Below are 24,002 nucleotides of genomic sequence, written 5' to 3'. Positions count from 1 at the left end.
TAACAGTTTTCTGAGACTTTTCTGATGCTCCTGCCATTCATGCGACAAATATTTATTGAGCATCTACTTTAGACTGATACAGGTCTAAGAACTGAGGAAATAGTAATGAAAAACTGACAAAACCCTTGCTTTCATGACAATTATCAAGGAAAAAATACTGTATCAAATGATCGTGCCATAGAGAAAAATTAAGCACCTCAGGGAGAAGAGTTGCAGTTTAAAATAGCGTGGTCGGAGGAGCCCTCATCTAGGAGACAGGTAAACCCTGACCAGAGTGAGGGAGGGAGTTCATCTTGCTGACACCTATGTAAAGATCTCTCCAGGGATAGGGAGCTGCAAGTGCAAAGGCCCTGGGGTAGAAGCACATTGGTGTGAGGAATGGCATAGGGAAGCAGGCGATGAGTAGCGGCAGCTGAAATCAGAAGTGGTGGGCTCTAAGCACTGTAAGAACTTTAGAGGCATGATGATAGCTTGGACTAGTGAAGTATGGCAGTGCAGCTAGTGAGAAGTGGTTGGATTCTCAATCTTGTCAATATGCTGCATGTATGTTATGAAAAAAGTCCAATGACTCCAAAGTTTTTAGCTGAGCAACTGAAAGGTTGGCGTTGCAATTACTGAGAGGATGGGAGGGGGTGGTAAGATCAGTTCAATTTTGGACAAGTTGTTTGAGATGCCTGCTAATACATATGGAATTACTAGCATTTCCCACACTTGAGAAATGGAGAGGCAAGTTACCCCTAGATCACGCCCAGGAAAGGAAAAGGAAAAAGGAATTGCAGGAGCTGGAGTCTCTTTGCTTCCCCATCACCATATGTTGTCTATATTACTTTGCTGGTACCAAAATCTTTGCATGTATTCTGCCCCCTTGAAAGCATAAACAGAAACCATTCTACATAGTAGTAGAAAGAGCAGGCTTGAAAGAAAAATCAGGCTCAGCCACACTAGCTTGGTGACCTCAAGCAAGTCACAACCCAAGTCTGATCTATAAAATGAAGATATTCCCACCTATCCTATAGGGCTTACATATTAACTAGTGGCAACTCCATAACCAGCTCCTTTTATTTCCTCCCAGAAGACAAGGTCTTATTGTTTAGTTCTAGTATTGTCTTTAAAAAGAGGTTGGAAAATTAGCATTACTTATGTCCAGTACTGGTTGGCTTCCATCTTTGCCACTCCTCCCGATCTTTGACTGCTTTACCAGGACTCATACACAAACTCCACTTTTTCCTTCTTTCCAAAAACTCCACACTTTTCTCTCCTTCTGACCTAACTGGCCATACTATTCCAAGATGGGATACATACCTTTAGGACAAATAACCAAAACCCCAAGCCCCACGTTTCTCATTTATATTTACTATCCATCTATCCAGGAAGGCTTTATGAAAAACCAGGAAAAGGGCAGAGGACTCTCCAATAAATTTAAATTAAAGCATATATGTGCTTCGGGAGGCTGAATCATTCAAGCTTTTCCCACCTGTAAAATTTACTCTCCCTTGAATTTACTTCAGTCACAGATCTTGACTGAAGTAGGAATGGTACTAAGGCAAAACAAAACATGCATAAATCCATGGTAATCTTTTGCCATAATTATGACACAGTATTTTAATTGTGTACAATGATCTAACCTAGCCAAATGTTTCAACTTGTAAAACTAAGGAACAACTATAAAAGAACGGAACAATCTGTTCTCTGCCCATGGGTGGCTGGACACAATCCATGGAGTTCGGAAGTTCATGAACAGCTCAGCCAGTGGAATCAAGCTGAAATTCTAAGTGTACAACTCCAAAGACTGTGTAAGGTGAACCTGCCAATTGCAATACATTCTCAATCATTCGAGAGACTCATTAAAACCTCCAGAATTGCTTATAACAGTATCTGATAATCTTTATTTTGATATATAAACTCTGTACTATCTCTTAAAGTCCTTGCTCATCATCTCTAAAAAATCACAATGCCAAGCCTAATGCAGTTATCTGCCTAAAATTCAAAAGAATTTACACAGTAAAGCTGCACCCAGCATACACCGAGCATATAGGATTAGGACACTACATGTACTTTTAGAACCCAATTTGCTTTCTAAAAACTTGTTTAAAGTCTCACTGTTTGGCTCTGGGAAATAGGTGTCACTGGCCAGTTATTACTTTCTGACAAAACTACCTTCATCACGACCATGAGACGAGGTACAAATATCTTTCTTACATATAAGCAAACTGAGGTACAGGAAGGCTAAGTAATTTGTCCAAGGTCACACAGCAAGTAATTGCTGGAGGGCAAATCAATGGGACAACATGTGCAGGAGAAGCAAGTGGGTCCTGTGGCAGCAACCAGAATTTTGGGGACCTGGTTCCACATTTTGTTGCTGTCACAAAAAAACATGGTTGTGTGTCCATGTTATTTTTCTAACTCCCAAGTGACATTATTTTAACACATTTTCTAAATACTGCCCAAGTTACTTAGGCATTTTTGTGATAACTATCACCACTAGAAGAAATGTTAACATGAAACACGTGAGGGATGATGTAGTCCTCCATTTAACTTACTTGTCTTTTTACATAAGAAGAGACATGGTATAGTGTAATAGAACCATGAGCTGCCAAGAGACTGAATTCTGATTCTCCCAGCTGAGCCTTTGAAAATGTCAGGAGGGGAGACACTTCCATCCCAGTGCTGAAGCTGGGAGAATGTCTGCTTCCACCCCAACTGAAGCTAAGGGCCCTGGAGCCATGATTAAAGTACTCTTCAGCCCTGACCCTTCTTTGCACCTGCATACCCATTCAGGCCTTCACAGATACTTCATATATTCCATATGAAGCACTTTATGTTAACCAAAAGTACAGTTAGCCCTTGAACAAGGAGAGGGTTAGTGGCACTGACTCTCCTAGCAGTCAAAAATCCACATACAACGTTACAGAGGGCACGCTGCACCTGTGGGTCGTGTAGTAGTATAGTACAAGTTAAGTGAAAAAAAAATCCACATCTAAGTAGACTTATGCAGTTTAAACTTAAATTTTTCAAGGGCCCACTGTACTTAAAATGCGCTAAAAATTATAATAGGATTATTTTATTAACAGCAGACAGAGCAATCCCACTTTGTCCAACTCATTAATTTATTAAAGTCAACCTAGAATGGGAGTAGAGACACCAATATTCCAACAGACCATTCCAACCCTAGTTTAGTCACCTGCTAATAAGACAATGGACTAATTGATCTATCAAATCATTAGGTTTCTCATCTGCAAAATGAGAATGAGAAAGTTATGTCAATAGATTGTTGTAGGGATTAAATGAGATTTCATGTATGTGTATGCAATGTAACTTTTACTATACTTACAGACTTAAAATTATTTCAAAAAAATACAAAGCATATATGACAAAATATTAACACCTGTTATTTCTGGGTGGTGAGTTTACATGTTTATAGTTCTTTGTATTTCTTTAAATTTTTCAAAATAAGACAAATTAAAATATTGATCTTTCTTACTTTTAATACAGAAATACACATGTAAGGGAATCACTTTATGCGGCGAACCTTCATCAGATGGACCGCATGCTTTCACAACAAAATCTTTGGAATAATGGTTTATAGCAGAAAGCAGAAAGCAAACATGAGCACAAAAGGTCAGAGATGGGAAGACCTCCCAAATTTAATCTAAACCTTGATTTTCCAGACTAGAAAACTGCCTGAGTGGTTTTTCAAAGTTATATCCTGCTGCTTAACGCCAATCCTAACAAAAACACCCTGATCCTGGTTTCTGCAGTGGTCTTTAGTGTATCATATTTGAAAAATGATTTTTAAAAAAATTTCCAAGTCCAATTTTATGGCACAATTTTACAATGAAAACGTGTGCTATTTGATTTTCTACATTCAGGTGAATGGTTTTACTTTTTTTGGAACACTGGCAAAGTTGCCTTCGTAAACTGAGCATGTTGACTTCCAAGAACAAAGAGTTTAAATTTTAACACACATAAAAATCACTTAGGTTGTTCAATAGAATCCTTACCATTTCCTGTGAATCCAAAAGGCATGAAAAGTATAAACTATTTACTACTTTTGTAGTAAGTATGTACAGCCATAGAAAATTAAGAATTTCTTCAACCTGAAGAAATGAATCAGTGTTATAATGGAAACCTTATTTAAGAATTTATCTTTGGAAAATGATTCAGACTTGTATATTAAAAATTATATACTTAAACGTCTGAATTGCATACTAAAGATTAATTTAAAACTTTTTCTTAAAAAATTTTTCAGAAAAAGAGTTCTAAACTGAGGGGATAATCACAATCAACTTGGTTAGCTATATTCCCAGTATTATCAGCTAATTTTACTTTACCAGTAAAAATCTGAATTGAAAAAAATGTGCTCAGATTTAAGGGCACCCTTTCAAATAATTTGGTGTTTTATGATATTGCATTACATTTCCAGACAAATCAGTCTTCCGTTAGCCAAAGGATTTAGGAAACTACCAACCAGCACAGCACCCAAAATAGTTTAAAACAATAACAGATACAACTTCTGAGTGTAGTTTTCCACAGCTTAATATTAACAGCACTAATGACGTCAAAAAGGTACATTACGGAAAGAAAACAACAGGTTTAATAATTATAAAATATGTACAGAACTTGAACATTCCCGTAAGATATAATTCAAGTCACAATTGAATTATAAATGTAATGGGATACTTTGACATAATGGAAAAGACTAGTTGGTTTAAAAAAAAAGTATGTAAACCATAAAAGATAAAAAGCATTAAAAAATATACAACAAAATTCTAACCCAGTAGGTTTAAACTTTGATTTTTAAAAAGTAAACATATATTTACAGTCTTCAAATTTCACACATTTGTTATTTTACATGATCTTTATTACCAGGATAACGTGAAATAAAAAGCTCTTAAGCACTTACACACAGAAAAAAAAATCACCAAGGAGGCTGGCAGAATGCAGTATCCATAGAAACTAAAATATGAAAAGGCCAAGGACTTTATCCTTGGAGTCATAAAACAGACTTAACCAAAACTGCAAGCCCGGAAACAAGCAGTTTCGCTGCAGAGACTTAATTGCAGGGGCCCAGTTTCCTTATCTGAAAAGAAATGATTATAAATAACAGTTATCTAAAGGGGGAATTCTGGGAGGATTAAACTATCGAGACCCAATAAGCACACTTAGGTATTAAGACCTGACTGGCTGGGGTGTGAAAGTTCACAGCACAGTTCACTCTGGGACCTTCCTGAAAGGGTTAAAGACCTCAACATTTTTGTTCTTAATACAAGAAACAATGTTTAAAGTATAAAAATCCTTATTTGGAGTGTTCAGCCCAGTTGATTACCAAAAGCTATTTATAGAATGCTTTAATACTGATGATATTAAAGCTACCAAAACTCTGTAATGATCACAAAGGCTTGGCCTCCTGGGTTAGAGTCCAAAGTCACTTGACTCCTGACAACACTGCACAGATGTCAGTTACACACTTCATCTCTCAAACCATGTGGCGTCTGCCTTCTATGTTTTCCGTCGGTCGTAATCTCCAACCATCTTCTTAATGTGTGACAATTTGCTCTTCAATTGCTTGCAATAATTTCTCTTACTTTTGTAATCCGCAGACTAAAAAGAGAAAAAAAAATCAGGTAAATTTGAAAGTAAAAATGAGTTATGTATTAGCTGCTGGGAAGGCAGAGGTGAACAAAAACACAGGGAGTAATAGTCATAGAGAATTGCTGGGAGTGTTGGATGAAATAACGTAATAGGCCTCTGGCAGTATCTCTAACTACATGGGCAGCTGATTCTCTTTGCTCCATCTCACCTCTAACCTGAGTTTTACAAACAATAAACTCAATTTTAATGATGTGTAAAATCACCAAGAAAACTTATTGGCCTTTTTGCTAACACATGACCTAAAAAAAAAAAAATCAGTAAAACAAGAAACTGGTGATCTGGGCTGACTTAAGAAAATTGGGTAAATGGGGAATGAGACAGGAAATTTTACTGTATATGCTTTTAAACTCTTGAACTCAAAATCTTGATGTTTTGCAATTAAAAAAAATTAATATAAAATCTTTTAAAAACAAAAATGTTTTAAGTCAACAAAGACTGATGCCCAGTGTTGGCAAGGATATGGAGCAACAGGCATCTACACTGCTTGGTGAAAATGTAAACTGGCACAAACCAGCAATGCTGCTGACAGTCCATACCCAATGCTGGATCCCTACTCGCTCAACAACCCTGCGATTTCACTCTTACGTATATACCTAACAAATATGAGCCCACGTGCACAGACACTTAAGAAATGAACCACTGCTTCATGCCAATACATGAATGGATCTCACAAACAGTACTGAGCTAAAGAAATTACACACAAAATACATACTGTATGGTTCTATTTACATAAAGTTCAAAATAGGTAATACTAATCTACGGTGTTAGAACTTAAGGTGGTGGTCACCCCTGGGATGAGGGTAAAAACCGGACAAGCACACAAGGGGTACTAGGAAATGTATTTCTTTAGTGGAGTGTCAGGTACAAAGGGGTTTGGTTGCTTTGTGAAAATTTACCAAGCTGTACAATTCTGACTGGTGCATTTTTCTGTACGTATACTTCAACCTAAAAAAAAAATTTTTTTTTTTACAATAGTGATAAATAGAATTTATTTTGTACAACTGTTACTGACATACACACGGCCACGGGGGACTTCCAAAATAGGTGTTGGGGCCAGAGGGCTGGCCTTTGGCGTGGCGCCTAAAAAGTGTGGACAGACACACACGAGGATGTGGACTCACAGCAGCTGTGCCCGGCCGCCCCTTCCATGGAGGGTGGGGGTGGCGCAAAGGTGAGGCCCGTAACTCTAGGCCAACTGAGACCCCTCGGCCTGGAGTGCCCAGGAGCATGGGATGGCAGGGGTTAAGCTAGGTGCTGGAAAAAAATTTTTTTTTTTAATCAGGGTTGGTTGTATCTGCAAACAACTGAATTTAAGGTTCCAACTTCTTACAGTTTTCATCTTGCAATTATAGGGCCTTTTGTCTCTAATCAGTGCATGTACAACAAGGTATTCATTCTAAAGGTTAAATGAAAAACACATGATAGGAATGTTCTCCCTAAAAGCATCTTACAACCCAGGACACTTACTCCCTTCACTTGCTTCAGTCTATTGTATTCATCAGCAGCAGCCTGTTAATGAGAAACAAAGGAATATGTTTAGTGGGCATTTTCTCTTTCAAAAACAACACTCCTGATGTTATATTTTGGAGTTAAAAATGCCAGCTTATGACAAAAATATAGGGTATTAAAATAATGAAGTCTTAAAGTTCTCAAAACTATTACGGTCAGCAGAAGGGCCCGAAGGAAGCCAGTTATGGGAAATTTATGACATTAACATACTTCTCACGTCCCATTCACACAGGTAGGTACCTATTTGTTCTGCTGCCTCTCATCTCTCCCCACACCAGTCCACATGCCACGTGGACCCCAGAGGGGTTTCTCTTAAAGCACGGCTCTGATCAGGTTATATCCCATTGTAAAACTGGTCTGAGCGCCCCGTTAACTTCTCTACTAATCTAGTCTCCTACCTTTCCAGTCTCAGTGTCCATTATTGGCAATTCCTTAAAAAAATTAAACACATTAATGCCTCCAGATTTCCAACATGTTTCTCATATATCTGTACTCATGTACCTCCCCTACTATCTGGAGAATTTCTAATGGTTACCTTTCAATGAAGCTGCCCCTAAACTCTCAGACCTCCAGCAGACTTTACTCCTTTTCTGAACAGTTACAGGACTTTCTTTACATAATGTAATTATAGCTTTAGTCACATTGTCTAAGTTGCTTAGGTGTCAGTTTCTCTCTTTGAACAGGAGTTCTTTGCGGGCAGAAATGTGATTTGTCGTTCTAATCACAGCATTTCCACATCAAGGACACAGTAACAATGAATAAACATTCACTGAATTGAGAAAGGTTTATGATACCATTCAGAAGCCATAAAAGAAAAAGATAAATCAATCAAACTATGTGAGAAGCAAATACTTCAAAGCTGAAAAGCAGGTAACCCCAATTAAAAATGGCAAAGGTCTTTCATTAAATGAGTATGAAATTCAAATAAATATATAATGTGATTTTTTTAAAAGTTTAAATACTAGCATCTAAAACATGAGGCAATAATTTTTCAGGCACGAAAATGTTAGTGAGATGTGGTTCAAAGGAGCCCTCTAGAGCATTACTAGTGGGAATACAGCTGATATAATCGTTCTGGAGGGCAGTTTTGCAACAAAAGTTTAAGTGTACATAACCTCTGACTCAGCACCTTCTACTTCTGGATTTTGTTCTATTAGCTAAGCAGGTAAGCGTGCAAGGATGGAGACATTCACCAGTGTATTACCAGCAGGGGCAGAGTGTATGTGTGGTATAAAGGAGACATACCTAAATGTCTATTCATAGAGGATGACCCTTGAGTAAATTATGGTACAACCACAATATTGCAAATTGTGGAGTTATTTTTTTAACACATAAAGTATTTTCTCAGTGAGTGTATCTTTATTATTGACATGAAACAATTACCATAAACTACTGTTGAATAGAAAAGCAGGCTATAAGCAGTGCCAGGAAGTATTTAAAAAGAAAATCCTTCACAAAAATGGGGGTATGTCACAGAAACAACGGAGGCAACAGAAAGAGTTCCCAACAGTTCAAGCTAAAGCAACTGAAGCAACAAAACTAAGTAGTGTTGGATTATAACCCAAAGTATAAAACAGACATCCATGTGTCTATACTGATATAAATGATTAAATACATGGGAGGAACTGACAAGTTTCCCATGCAGATGAATGCCGAATAATCTGCGTAAGGTATACTGCCTTTAAAGAGCTGGTGCATAATTCCCAATTCCTTAAGTGTAATCTATGCATAGTGACTTCTTTCCAGAGAGTATAATATAGAAAGGGGGAATACAAAGGAAAAGAGTAACTTTACATGGACCAACACTACCCCTGCCAAAAGATCAAGAAAAATAACAACAACAAACCATAAATTACTACTGAGTAGAAAAACAGGAAGGATATAAGTAAAACATATAAGATGATTCTTCATCCAGGATTTTGTGTGCCTAGGTGCACGTCTGCATGGAGGGGATATTTTAACAACAATATTTCGGTAACAGAACTTAAGGCAATTGATTTTTCTGTATTGTTTGAATTTTTTCCAGAAAGAATGAATTGTGTTTATAAGTTGAAAAGTAATGTAGCTATTTTCTTTTAACTAGGAAGGTATTTATTTATGTACATAGACTATTGCTTTGTAATTCTTAAGTACATACATTAGTACACTCTTCAATTTGAAAAGACTGTAAGATGATTTCAATTGCTCAGTGAACTTAGTTTGATAATAACTAGCAAAATTTGTATCAACATTAGTATAAAGGATACTGTGTCTCCATAGATTAGAATAAAATTCTAAGTCATATAGAATTATCAGGCTTGAATTTACCATGTACTCTTCACTTTCTTCTCTATAGTCATCCAGTTCTTTGTCTAGACGGGAGAGTTCTTTATTGACCTCATCAAGCTCTGCTTGTAAGCTCTTGTACTCCTGCAGGCCAGTGTCAAAATTTCTCTTGTAGAGTTGTCTTTGTTGATCTGAAGTGATAGGTGGATATTCCCTAACAATTGAGTAAGAAAATGATTACTTATGTAACCCCAGCAGACATAAGAGCCAGTGCTTCCTCCTCAGAGATAATAAAGCTGGTAGGATATGCAGAACCACATTCTCTTGGTTTTGTTTTTGTTGTTGCTGCTTATGGGCAGGAGGTGGGATGAAAATAAGTTCTTTTAAGAATGATTATGCTTTTTCCATCACTGCTCAATTAAAAAAAAACCAAAAAACTATGCCCACTGATTTTAGAAATAAGTTGAAAATCACTTACAAAATTCAAGGGTTGTCATAGGAACTCATTTATTTGACTATACACCACCACATGATAATGGATATTTATGTTGAGAGTCTTAAAACTGGAATTTTGGAACACAAGGATGATTTCATCACTGCAGTGGCAGAGCAGCAGGCTGGCAGCTGGCTGTTTTCTGCTACCACGTATGGTTTTCAGACTGTTTTGAGCATTTTTGTGGGTAGGGGGCATATCTTGTTTTTCCTAAGTGGAAATTGCTTACTTTAAGTCCTTTGATTATAATAGACATTAAAAGGTGTTATGTATAACAATGCATGCTAACTGTAAAAATAATCTGGCAATGCATTACACTCTGAAAAAAAAAAACAACCCTGAAATTCTATCACTTGTATCTCTCAATATACCAGCTATTCTTTACATATGACGGTGATTACTCTATAATCCACTGAGGAAATATGCTGAAATTGCTTTACAGGACTAAGGGACTTCACAGCAATATGGAATTTTAAACGTTAGATCTAAGTCAGTCTCAATAGCTTCATTTTACAGAGCGGAGAAATTAAATGATTTGCTCAAAAGGGAAACAAGAATTCAGGATTCCTAATAGTTTTCATTTAAATCTTGCATGATACAAGAGAGGCAAATATTTTCTAGGTACATGGTGGAACTAGGGGGAAGGGGAGAGACGAAGTATGAGACCAGCCAGTGGGGAGGGAACTTCTACCTATAGCTGCCCCACCTACCCCTCCTTCGCCTTGAGAAGCAATGCTCTGACTAACCACCATTCACACTGCAAATGTTTCTGATTTATGCTCCATGTGTCAGAATCCTTAGGCAAAAAAAAGTCTGCAGGTCATACACAAGTACCGTTGGTGATGATGGACTAAAATAAAACCACTGAATGCACAACACTAAATTGTTAACTCGGTTGTTTACAAAACACTCTGCCAAAGTCCTTTGGATTAAACTTTTAAAGAATCTCTGGTCTCATCGTGAAAGCTCACCTTAAAAATAAACACCAAAGGAGAGCCACGGTCCGGGAATTTTATAATTAGGAAAACAAAATTCCTCTATATTTGTGTTTTATTTATTTGAAAGACTATCTTTGAGTGACCACTGGTAAAAGTAAGAGCACTGGCGACATTTATTAGCCATTTTGTGAGGGGTGTTGCAAGTGTTTTTAAGACATGTTTTTAAGCCAAAGGGTTTTTAAGTCAAATACGTCCCCTTCCCTGTCAATCTTCATTACAAAAGAAAAAAATATAACAGAAAACTGTCTCCTGTCCTAGTCGGCAAAGAATGAAGTTATATCACCCACCACAGTTTAGAATGCTACATGCCAAAATCTGGTTGGCCCAGGCCAACCATTGTATGTGCACGTGGTTTTACCAAGAAAGGCAACCCAGTACCTGATCCAGTCCTCTTCCAGCTCATCGCAGGACTCGCCACCCGTCGTGTAGTCTGTCTCATAGTAGTCTTGCTCTGATCGCTTTGACTTTCCTGCTCTGCCCTTCATGGGAGCCCTTTTGGAAAGTGTCTCCAAGTTACCACTGCTGCTGTAATGAGGCTGCCTGAAGTCATCCACAGGTGAAGTCACTGGAAGCTCCTGAACCACTTCAGGTACCCTAATAAAACAGCAATCATTTGTCAGTGAGCCCTAGGACTCTTTGCCAGCGGTCTGAGGGCAGGGACAGTAAGCACTCACACATCTACACGTGGGAGCATTCACTCAAGCAGCTCACATGCCCTCTGCTGAGCAGATCCCGAGCTTCCTGTGCTCAATTCAGCGCCAGCTCAGCTCCTCTAATACACACGGGCAGCTTTAAGGCTCCCATGCAAGAGGAGCTGATTAGTAACCCTTCTAAGTAAAATGGGTGTAAGATTTCACTTTAGGAAACTCATGCTGATCTGAAAGGTGTTTACCTGACCTATGCCAGGGACTTACTCCACAAAGGCTCTTAGGAAAATAACAATCATGACTCTTTCCTACAGGTTTTTCCAGTTCCATGGAATGCTGAGTGGGGAGAGGAAGGCACACACAAATCTACCTCTGCAGGCAGACTCTCAGAGATAAGCTGTAGGTAATATTAATTTTAGACTCATATATATCAATACTCTTTTCCAGACACAACATTGAAAAACTGAAAATAGTAAAAATTTAAACTAAAAAACTTTATAATAGATTCAAGAGCTCATTGAAACTTTTTAAATTGCAAGTTAAATAATCCTGAAGCTGTGCAGAATGAATGGTTACCATTACACTTATTTTCCTAATGCAATTATTTAATATTGCATCAGATTTTTAATTGCACGTTTCTACCCCAAGCAGGAAAACAAAACTTAACACAGAATAAAAGACCAAGAGCTGTGGCAATTGTAGACTGCTTCTGAATAACAGAAATGCAAAGCTTCACGTTCCCCTGTAGTCGAGAGGAAGAAGGGCAAGAAGAGAAACGGAGACAAGGTGCCTGAGACTTTCCAACATCAGCCCTGCTATTCAGATCAACTATTAGAAAGTCTGAAGTATTTTTTTCTTACTGCTTTCAACTTACAGAAACTGTCATCTTGAGCTTTGTCTATGAGGTAGACTCTGTTTTCTCGGTGATTCAAAACTGCTTGACTGGGAGGGACTGAGGGGAGGAGGTATAGCTCAGTGGTAGAGTGCACGCTTAGCATGCACAAGGTCCTGGGTTCAATCCCTGTACCTCCATTTAAAAATAGGTAAATAAACAAATAAACCTAATTACCCCCCACAGAAGAAACTCCCAAAATAAGGGGAAAACCCCCAGAACTGCTTAGTTCTAACTGTTGTCAAGGTCTGAGATTTTTAAGCATACTTATTCATTTCTTGTAGACTCCTAAAGCTTTGGGGGGGGGGGGTGTGGTCGAGGGTGGTGGCGGTATTTATTTCTTCTTTCTAAATTTATCCAGGGTGGCATGGCTTTGTGTGCTTTGTTAATGCTACTTCTAAAGGGAGGAAAATGTGACTTTCTCCATGGGTCAATGATTAAAGAGTTCCTAGACACTCTGCCAAAAGTGCCAGGTACTCTGCTTCTAGCTGCAAGGTGGCAAACCAAACGTTTAGAATGCAGTGGGTTTGTCTCAGGGGTCAGGGGTCAGAGGCCAGAGGGGGCGGATGTTAAAGGGCAAAAGAAATCAGAAAAACAAACAAACAAACCCAAAACAAAACCAAACCCAAAAAATAAAACATTAAAGCAGGCCTCCTGGTGGGGAGGGTATGGCTCAGTGGTAGAATACGTGCTTAGCACAAGGTCCCAGTTCAATCCCCAGTACGTCCACTAAAAAAAATAAATAAATAAACCTAATATAAAAAAAAAAAAAAGCAGGCCTTCTCTTATAATTTTATATTAGATATTAACTCTATAAGTCTTTACCTTAGAAATTTTCCATCTGCCCTCTCCCCACACCCTTTTAAACCCTAAACAGTAACCTGATATAACATGAAAGCTTAAAAACAAAATGCTCGGCAAGAAAAATATACATAAATTTCAGAGTTAGGGGATGTGGGCACTCTCAGTAATCTTCAAGCCTACTTTTAGACACAAGTCCAATTAGACCAAAAATCTGCACAGCCCAGAAGTAAACCAGCTGTATACCTTCCTTAGTACCCGACTCCGTCTCCTAGGTGCAGAAATTCACCCTTTGGAGCTTTTGACTTCCTTCTTTTATACTCATTTGTTTTATTCTCACACAGGCACCCCCTCACATACCTTTGCTGCTCCTAGCTCGCCCTGCAGTGTAGTTACTGTGCACTCTCTTCCACCCCTGATAGACTGCAACCTCCATGGGAAGGCAGACTTTGCATTCTCAGGGGCACTTGGCCTGGTACTGTGTACATGGCAGGGGTTCAAGGTAATTACTGAACTGAAAACACATCCGCAAGAATCCTCTTTCTTAGGACACCCAATATCGGTGAGGAAAGAGAAACACTGCATCACTCCACCCAGTGTCATGACTGTCAGAATGACATCCACTATGTACCTGTTTTAAAACTGCCACCATTACTGAGGGGAATTCCTAAGCCTTGCCATCAGAGACCTCCATCTTCCTGGACTCAAAAAGGGCCAAAGAGAATCTTTCCAATAGATTTGATATGTAAGTTTGGGGAAAGGAAATTGCATTTTCTGAATCCGGGGCTAGAATATCTGGGCAGCCTGGAGAATATGGATGACCAGCCTGCTACAACAGAAGCTGAACTGAGAGTAAAACCAGTGTAGCAACAAGAGCCCTGATATCTTTCGAGTCCCCAGTTCATGCTATGCCTGAAGTTAACCCTATCTTTGGGCCTACTGGAAAGATTCTGATCGATGAGCCATCTCTCCCTTCTACTAATGAGACCTAGTATTAGAGGCAGAAGGAGAGACTGAGAACCGCACTTAGCTCTGCTATCAGTCAGTAAAACCATTCCACCCTCACCTGAACCTCAAAATCAGAAACAGGAAAGAGCCATGTTCCGCCTCCACTTGCAAGGCAAAGGTCAGTCTCCAGCCTTGGAGACAACAGTTGGATATTTTTTCCCTAAGGCGAATGACACAAAACAGCAACTAATTCATAGACACAGGCAAATATTCATTCTTTCAGACTCATTCTACCAAAAGAAGGAAGATGCTACTTACGGTGTTGATTTATGGGAAGACTCTGGATACCACCGCTTCTCGTTCACTTTACCATTGGAAGAGTAGGCCACGGGGCTGTCCACTCTCTCCACATAGTCAGAAAGGGGAGGCGGCATGTCTTGTGTGCCAGCAGAAACGTTTTTAACCTAAAGAAACAGTCCCAAGAGACACGGTTATTATTATTTAGCCTGTAACTTAAAAAGGGAAGAAATGGAAGGAAAATATCATATATAAAGTTATCTCATGTTTAATGGGCTCATTAAATACCATTAATCCACCTGGCTGCCTTGTTGTTACTAGTGTTAACAGTCAAATGAGTTTTTTTTTTACAAACATGGAAATGGTGCTATTATTAGTCTAACAAATCCAGAATGAATGACAAAGTAGAGGGGGAAAAAAAATCTCAGTTACCTGATTCTCATCCTGATGTGATTAGGTGGAATAACTCCCCATGGTAATTACTCCACTCCATCTTAGCAAGATTAAGCTCATTTTATCTAGCCTCGGTCTGGGTTAGAGGGAGAATTTTCATTTCTAACAAATTCTCAGGTAATGCTTATGCTGCTGTCTGGGCACCACTCTGGGAAAAACCACTAATCCAGGACAAAGAGCAATGGCTTTTCTTAATCCAGTCACCCTAAATACAGAATGTTAAAACCCCATTAAGAAGCTCAGACTGATTTCTGCTATAGTTCTTTAACAAGTCTTGTTTATTCTCCCTTTACATTCTCAGTGGCTCTGCTGTTACCAGGCTATACAGCACAGTCACAGCCCTCCTCCTCTACCTTCTTTCTTCTTCCATTCTGATGTGTGAATGAGTTTGTTCTAAGAAGTAATACGCACTGGAGACTACACCTTGTTAACATAAAAGGTTTCCCAGAGAACCTTGGGGAGAAAAATTTATAGCCAGTTAGATTCCCAACACTGTCTGTTAGATTTCATGTAGTATATCCAACACCTAAAAGTCTTTACATTGTTAGGTATTATCCTGCAATTGATAAAAAAAATAACTGCTAAGCCCAGACAAGTCATTGAATTGTTTTCAAGTAAAGGAATAGAAATGAGGTATGCGGGGGTGGGAGGCACTTAGGGACTTAACTCCAAAAGTTGTTTTCTGAAAAAGAGCAACTTTTCAAAAAATAGGGAAGGTGGTACTGCTTTAGCTTGGTGTTGAGAACAGTGGCATCCAGTTACCTGGGCTCACTCCAGACCTGCCAACTGCAAGTTCTAGAAAGCCCCAATCTCTTCATCTGCAAGAAATGGGGAAGCTACTTACTTTATAAAGTTGTTTTGGGAATTAAATGAGATTACAAGGTATCAAACTTAGCAGGGCCTTTTATGAACATAGTAAATACTCAGAAGATGCTGGGTTCTGGAAATTAAAGCTATTGGATCTAAACCAAGAATTTGAAAGTGACAGCAAACTTTTAATTGGATTATTTTACTATTATAAATCTTCACAGTTAGATTCCAGCATCAATATAGTGTACTTTCCCGCAATACACACACTTTACCATCTTGTTTTCCGTCAGGCATAGCACTAGAACATGACCTGCTCCTTTCCTATCACTGCACTATCACATACCAGAAGATATTTATTTACCCACCTCTCCAAGTACATAGAGGTTATTTATTCTTGATTGTTTAATATTCCCGTGAGTCAGAAAGGAATGGAATCATTTCCTTCTGAAAGTGGGATTTGGCAGCAACTGGGAAAGCAGTGGGTGGGTTGCCAGGGAGCGTGCTCAGATCCCACCACAGGGGGGAATGGGTGGGAACCATTCGTGGCGCCTACTGAATTCCTGAGGGCTTGACACCATCACCAAGCTTCACAGGCAAATGCCCTGCCAAGCCAAAGGCCTATTTTTTATTCTTGAGACTTCAGATTTTAAAAGACTTCCTTTTCTTAAGAACCCATTTAACACCTCCAGGTTTTCCTCCTTGGCAAAGTTAACAGGAGTTGCAAAGTTCATGGATTTCCTACTGACCCTGGCAAACCGGAAACCAAAACCTTACAAAAGAGGTGTCTGGGTGTCTCTGTAGAGACTTCTTACTGCCCGGAATGGAATGTTCTTCCCCCTTTCTTTGACAGCTAATCCTTAATTGGACTTCAAGTCTTGGCTCACTTCCAAGGAGTGGTAGTGCCACCAGCTCCCAGGGGCCATCCATACATGTTCCTGCTGGGAGAGGCACCTACCTGTCCCCCTATGTCCCCAGCACCTGTGCATACAAGCTTCCCACAGCTCTCAGTGCAGTAGGCAGAGGACTGCGACTGCCTGCCTGCTTACAACATGCCACATACTGAGCTGAGAGATCATTTAGTAGGAACAACCTTACAGGTAAATACTAGCATTCCCTGTTCAGAGGACACGACAGCTCGGGGCACTAGACAACTTTCCCAAGGACCTGCACCTAGTCAATGGTAACGGGGGATTTATACACAAGGCTCACTCGAAAGCCTTGGCTCCAATCCGCTGCCTCTCTCTGGGCTATCTCCTACCTTCCTTCCTCTTTGGGTTTCCAAAGCCCAGCACAGCACCTGGCATAGTGCAGGAGCCCAGAGTCTGCTGCACAAAGGTCACCTCATTTATTACTGCTCCGCCTCTACACTGTGTCAGTCCAACTGCCTTATCAGGAGAGCTGCTCTGAGCTGACCTTTATCTCTCAGAGTCAGCACAACTGGACTAGCCTGACCACTAACTTCACCCTCCAGCACAGGAGCACAGGTTTTCCTTATTTGAACCTTTTTCATACACATGCACAAAAAATTCCAAGGCAGTGCTCGCTTTGGCAGAACATATACTAAAATGAGAACATTACAGAGAAGATTAATGGCTTCTGCACAAGGATGACATGCAAATTTGTGATGTGTTCCGTATTTCTGAAAAAAAAAAAAAAAATACCCAGCCAGACTCAAAGATAAATAGGAAGCAGCCTTTATTCTTGACAGGAGCTTAAGACTTTAAAGGCATAGGCAAAATACACTTGTAAAACAAGGAATAAGGTCATTTTTTCCCTTTAAGGCTTCAATTTTTCCAAAAGAAACTACAATATTACTTTTTCACACAGTATCGATGCAAGTGAGAATAAACGTGCTGCTTTCAAAGGAGAGTGGGAGGAAGCGGGGAAGCTCCAGTGTGGAGGAACCGGTATTAGTAACTTATGTGCATCCTCAACCTGTGTCTCTTACAGTGAGAAAAGGGATTTCTGCGCCTCGCTGTTGCTATCCATAGGCTGCCTAGCCAGCCCACAATGCTCGATTATGTAGCTGAAGTCATTAAAAAAAACAAAACAAAACAAAACACCAAACCTACCATTTTAATAACTATAGTAAATTTTAAAAGATTTAGAACCTGAGAAATACTAGGCTTTATTCTAAGCACCAAATGGTGAACAGGTTCCCTTGGGTAACTTGAGAATAGCTCAAGAAATTAGGGGTAAAAGAAAGCAGAGTGAAAACACAAATTCAAGAAGATGTGTCTTCTACGAACTACTGAGGGGAAACAAAAGTTTGAGAGTCAATCATTCCCAAAACCGAAAGTTGGAATTGCTGTTGTGAAACAAGAGGAGCCTCGGGTGGCGGGGGCTGGTGCAGCGCCCCCACATCTGCCCCCAGGCCCTCCACTGGGGAGGGGCCCCGAGAGGCGAGGGTGCTGCAGGCAGCAGAGATCAACCTGCAGCGCCCACCCAGAGGGCGGCTCTTAACTGGGATCTGCTGGAGGAGTTCCTGGTCCCAGAGGCACCCCTACGGCACACGTAGACTTTATAAAAGGGAAGACCAGACAGAAGGAAAGACAGACATGCTGAGGCTGAGGAGGAAAAAACACCCCCTAACCAATCAAAGAATGACTCAAACTCACTCCTGAGACTAAATTCTAAAAGGACAAGCACTCACACAGACCATGTTTAAGAAATATGAATTATTAATTTAAGGGGATACACAGGAAAGTTTTACTAAGATTCATATTCCAATCTAGAAAGAACTAAAGTGCTTCTGAAATGTCAAAATGAAATAAATTCAAGTGAAATAATTTCGAAAGATCTTCACGAGGGGCACTTATAATGAGGACAAATTTTAATTCAAAATTTAGTTACACTCATTACATGTTACTTTTGCGGGGGGGGGGAACTTCGCAACAAATAACATCTAACACAGCTTGGAGAATTAATGAAAATATCCTAAATCCCATGGGGTGCGAACAGGAAAACAAGGAGGGTGGATGGGGAGCAGCCCTCCTCTCAACACCTGTCAGGGCTGAGCCTCCCTCCCTTGGGACCAGGACAGTGCCCACACCCATGCATATCAGTGCTACTGACCCAGGAGCAGCCGCCCCACCCGGACTCCTTGAGGTCAGAGATGGAATAAAGAAGGTTAAGAACATTTTAAGTCACTTCTTCAAAACAAAGTCTGGGGGAAAAAACCTCTCAACTGCATACATCATCTGGAATTAGTACAAGCAAAAAGGAGCAATGACAGCCGTGCCCTGTTTTGCTCTCCATCCTGTCTTCATTCCTAGTTCACACAACACAGAAAAGGGTCAGACTAGATCTGCATCCAACCGGTGTAACACTCTGGCAAAAGTCATCTACCTCTAGGAATAAGATGAACGTTCATGTGTTGAATATCTAGCACGCGCCAGGCAAAACCTGGCCCTCTTTATTCCTCACAACAGCCTGTGAGTATGGTTATGTCCACTTTCAGATGAGCAAACTGAACCTCTAAGGTTCAATTAATTTGCTCAAGGTCACACAGAAGGTGACATGGTAGAGGGGGGATGTGAAGCCGGTCGACCTGACTCCCAAGCCCACCTCTTTCCGGCGTAACAAACTGCCACCTCAGGAGTCTAACCATGGCTGAGGTACCCGTCTCCTCTGGGCACTGACTAGTCCCTGTAAGAAAAGGAATCCTTCTTGTTGCCTTAACTCCTCAACACACCCGAATGAGACATGATGTGAACCCATTTTGAAGAGTTTTATATGCCTAATGTTCTAGAGTTCTAAGAACAGCTTTTGACACAAAATTACTTCCAGTATGTGCTTCAGTTACCAGATGCCTTCTTTTAGGTCAGAGTGTAGGAACACCATTCTCAAAAGGGAAACAGAAGGGCTTTTCCTGCTTGGTAATTAAAGTGGAGAAATAGACTGGACGTTAGTGGGAGGAGTGCCTTAATCGCAAAGTACCATCTCCAGTTTTACAACCTGAGGTCCACCTTCCCGGCCATGTGTCCTTGCATGACAAGTTTTCAAAACACTAAGTGGTCCAACTCGTTTTTCCTGTTTTCTGATATTTTACACTCACAGATGGTCCTCCAACAAGAGCCTCAAAACTGCCTCTGGAAAGTTCCCTCAGACTTTTCTCCACCCTTGGTGGCTTGAAGGCAGATGCTCCAAATGTACTAATGTCACAAATGAAGAGATCGTGGACCAAGCTTGAGCAAATCTGATTAATTTATACTGATCAGGTGGCTCTGGGGATGTAGCGAACACAACGTTCCCTATCCAAATGCATGCTGCCCTTAGGGAACTACTAACCTATATCAGCCAAGGTGAATTCTGAAGCTCCTAACAGTCAATGAGTTGTCAGAGCTTTGGGAGGGGTGAGGCGGAGAAGCTTACACTCAGTGAGCGATCCCATTCCAGGCCCCTTGCCCTAGAAGGGGAAACCCTGATATAGACTGTATTTTAACACTTGTGTGTCTTACGCCAGCCTCCTCAATGGGTGTGCCACAGGCACAGAATATCTTAGTCCTCAGAGCCCGTGGCCAGTCACACCTAGGGTTCCAAACCCCCTTCAGTTTACTACAGTGCTCCGTACGCCCTCAGCATTTTCTCAGTATGCCATGCCTGGAAGAGGCCTAACTCAAACCTCATTGGGCTTGCAGTATCACAGCTGCAGCCTGGCTCTACAGAACAGTGGTTCTCAAAGTGTGGTCCTCAGACCAGCAGATCAACATTACCTGGGAATGCTGGGAACTCAGAAATGCAAGTCCTCAGGCCTCACTCCAGATCCTCTGCACAAGAACTCTGGGAGTGAGGCCCAACAAGCTTTTAAACTAGCTTTCCAGGTGATTCTAAAGGTTTGAGAACCACTGATGGAAAACAGTTTTCCTCTGTCACAGACAACTGCCTGTTTGGACCACAATACCTATAATTAGAATTAACCCGATTTAGTGCCAAAATATAGGAATCCCTGCTTTCAAAGAGCCACACAGACACTCACCAGCTCTAGCACACATCCTACCTCACTTTTTATTACAACTCTCTACACCAGCTTACCAGGATGCCCTGGCCTCCCCCCCTCCCCCCCTTCCATTCACAGTGGGGTTGGGACAGACAGAGCCTTCTGTACTCCACGCTGCTGGGCTCTGAAAGTCAGTCCACAGATAGGGCACTTTCCCTTTCATTCCATTTCATCCCATCTGAGGCCACAACTAACAGTGAAACCTTTCCCAGGGCACGAGCCCCATGTACCAATTGTTGGCAGCCCACAGAACTGCTTTCACATTAAAGAATGCTTGTACTTACTAGGCGAAAATAAAAAGCTATGTAAGTTTCTTCAGTTGTCTAATGCTGATTACCACCACTGCCCTGTCCCAGTCACCTGCCCCACCCGTACCTGTTCCCTCCTGTGTACAAGGAGATGATATGCAGAGCCTGCCTACACCTTTCAGTGAAACATTTGTTCTGATCTGGTGGCAGCCTTACAAGAGGAAGATTAACAGTTTAACAACTCCAACCTACATTAAACGTGTTTATATTTTGGGTACTCTTACCCAAGCTCCCTTATTCAATGTCATCACTGCAAATACTAGCAGCTATTACTCTAGCTAAAATTTATTTGACATAGTAAGTTACATGCTGGCCCTGAACTAAGCCCTTTGTTACAGGATCAGCGTATTCTGTAGATGGAACTTTTATTTTCCCCATCTACACATGAGGAACCTATTAAATTAACAAGCAAAGTGATTCTCTTCATCAGAGTCCAAGGAAACCAATAGCTACCCAAGGCTGACCCCAAAGGACGGGGTCCAGGACCCTGCCCTTTCTCTACTCCCAGGCCAGAACCTCACTAGCTCCTACCTTGCCAGGTAAATACTGGGAACAATGCTGTATCAATGCTATATCACAACGTCAAAGCCTTAGAAACTTTCAGAAATAAGGCTACCTAAATAACAAACTTAGCTTTTAGATCTAAGTATTTCCTACTTAAAAATAGGATCTTGTTTAACCAATTTCATTTACTACTTGGTAACAATGGAGAAAGGAGTTTATGGCATGTTCTCTCCAAACTCAGTCTATTCTTGTTTCTGACATAAGTCATGTAGTGTAACAAGAAAAGGTGCAAATTAGGAGACAGGCAGAAAGTACTGTTGAGAACTGGCATGCTGATCTGTAGGAGAGACAGGCACTTCACACACGTTATCTCGTCTTAATCTTAATATGAACTAAGCACTATTGCCCACAATTCTACCAGCAAAGAAAACAAAGGCTCAGAGTATCTCAGAAGGAAAAACAAACCACACCAAAAAATACAAGTTATAAAAGCAAATATAATACCTGTCCAGCAGGGATCAGAAAGACTAGTGATTAGTATGTCAGGCTTGAGACAGGTTACTGGAGCCCTCTGCAAACCTAAGTGCTCCCTTCTCTAAGAAGAGTATCCACACTGTGAAGACTGCAGCTAGGGTGATAATATGGATAGAGTGCCAGCCTGTAAGGGCTACTTAGGAATAATAGTTCCTATTTTTCCTTTATTGTGATTTTTTTTTTAGCTTTGTTGCAAAAATTAAGGCTTAAAGCTCAATCCCAAATCAGCCTGATGTACTGAAAACGTGTAGCCCCCACTCATCACGTCACCACCTACAAGCCTCCTCTTGCTTCTTCTTATTAGTGTCCACCCCACAGGCCTTCAGCTCCCTCCACATCAATTCTCTAAGACAGACTGGGGGACCTCACCCTAAGGTGCCTCCGTCCTGCTCTCAGATTCTGTTTTCTTTTACTTACCAGAGCCAAATCAAAAGTTATTCACAGGAGCATGGGATGCTGAAGTTCTTAACTTTCTGTTAACTACTTCACCAAAATCCTGCAGGTATCAACAAAAACTAATCTCAAGTACACACATTTGACAATCAGCTCTAATATTTACCATAGGTGTGTGCTTCTCCAAAGCCAGACCTCAGTTATAAGGATTTACTCCAGAGAAAATGGCAATGTGTATCTTGATATTTTTATTTATGACCTTCTGAAAATGCAGGTGGGGGAAGAGAGATGTGAAGAGAATGATTAACACAAAATACTCAAGTTCATGGGCGTTGTGGTATTAGCCCCTTTTAACTCAGCTCTGAACATGGCTGAACAGCCCCCTACCAGCATTCTCAGTGTGCTGGCCGGACACAGCTCCTTAGACCACAGTCCCCTGCCCTTGTGTGAGGCCAAGCTCAAAGGGGCGGAGCAGCATGACACTCTCCTGAGAGGAGCCAGCAGAGTACTGGGGTGCACTGGGGTGAGAAGGAGCCAGCAGAGTACTGAGGGGCACTGGGGTGAAGCAGGTACATTCAAAGCTGCTCAGAAACTCAGTCTAAGCTATTGATTCAATAAATTCAAACTGCACCTGAATTTAAACCTGGTCAGATGGCCACCGAAACATAAAAAATAAAAGGGCAATTACGATTAATCCACATAGTGCATATTCATGTAGTACGTATTATACACAGAGCGCTGTTTCTCTGGAAGCCATCTCCCCACCCCACACAGTAACTGTGCGGATATGCCAGACTCTGTGAGGAGGGCACTGCCCTTGAGCACAGTGGGTGAGTGTGAGGATGGTCACCTGACCCCAACCCACCCGGCCAGGCTTAGAAGAAGCACTAATACAAAGGCCTCAAGAGCTCTAAGTGGCTGCTTTCTGCTCGCCTTCTCTGTGAGGAAAGGACGCCTACATAGGCAGGAGGAAGTCAAGATGGGAAAGCAAATCCCCATGGCCTGTAAGTCCTGATCTTAGATGTTCCTGATACACAGCCACATCCTGCCCTCTGTGGCTAAGTTGTCTCAACTCTTTCCAGGATTTCATAAATCAATAGCCAAAATCTTACAGACAAGTTTCTCTTTTTACCTACGCTAATTTAAGTTCTGTGTCTGTCGACTGTAACTGGATTCATGCAACATCAGAATTCCTTCTTTCCTGCACAGTAAGCTGTTCTCCTTTCACTATCCCTTAAGGAAGACGGCCATACTTCTACTGGTCTTCATTTTCTCATATGCATGCACATTAGTCACGAGAGGGAGACCAAGTAATTCAGTCTGGTTTTATAGATAAGGAAACCGAGGTTCAGAAGGGTTAATCTGTTTACCAAAGCGTGCTGGAATCAGGACTCAAATCCAGAGCTTTAGGGTCCTGGGCTGTTGCCAGTCTACCAGGCATTCTCTCCAAACTAGACCTCCCTGACATACTTGTGGGTTAAAAATAACAGAACTGATCC

The 24,002-nt window shown here is 40.8% G+C and overlaps 1 protein-coding gene and 1 non-coding gene across 7 annotated transcripts in view; one reads left to right on the top strand and one right to left on the bottom strand.

The window, feature by feature from the left end:
* Positions 1-3,465: 3,465 nt before the first annotated feature.
* Positions 3,466-24,002, bottom strand: part of OCLN (occludin) — a 45,757-nt gene continuing 25,220 nt past the window's right edge. For all 6 annotated transcript variants that reach the window (XM_031446452.2, XM_031446467.2, XM_031446459.2 and 3 more), the window contains 5 exons: positions 14,524-14,669; positions 11,296-11,511; positions 9,469-9,640; positions 7,120-7,161; positions 3,466-5,601 (listed from right to left, as the gene is read on the bottom strand). In XM_031446452.2, the coding sequence (XP_031302312.2) occupies positions 5,500-5,601; positions 7,120-7,161; positions 9,469-9,640; positions 11,296-11,511; positions 14,524-14,669 (678 nt within the window). In that variant the 3' untranslated portion in view covers positions 3,466-5,499. The remainder of the gene's footprint in view (positions 5,602-7,119; positions 7,162-9,468; positions 9,641-11,295; positions 11,512-14,523; positions 14,670-24,002) is intronic.
* LOC116152432 (U6 spliceosomal RNA) lies at positions 17,302-17,406 on the top strand. Its single transcript, XR_004136063.1, has one exon. It is a non-coding gene; the product is annotated as a U6 spliceosomal RNA (small nuclear RNA).

This window comes from Camelus dromedarius, chromosome 3, assembly GCF_036321535.1.
Source record: "Camelus dromedarius isolate mCamDro1 chromosome 3, mCamDro1.pat, whole genome shotgun sequence".
Taxonomy (NCBI): Eukaryota; Metazoa; Chordata; class Mammalia; order Artiodactyla; family Camelidae; genus Camelus; species Camelus dromedarius.
This window is presented reverse-complemented; position numbering and strand designations above follow the sequence as displayed.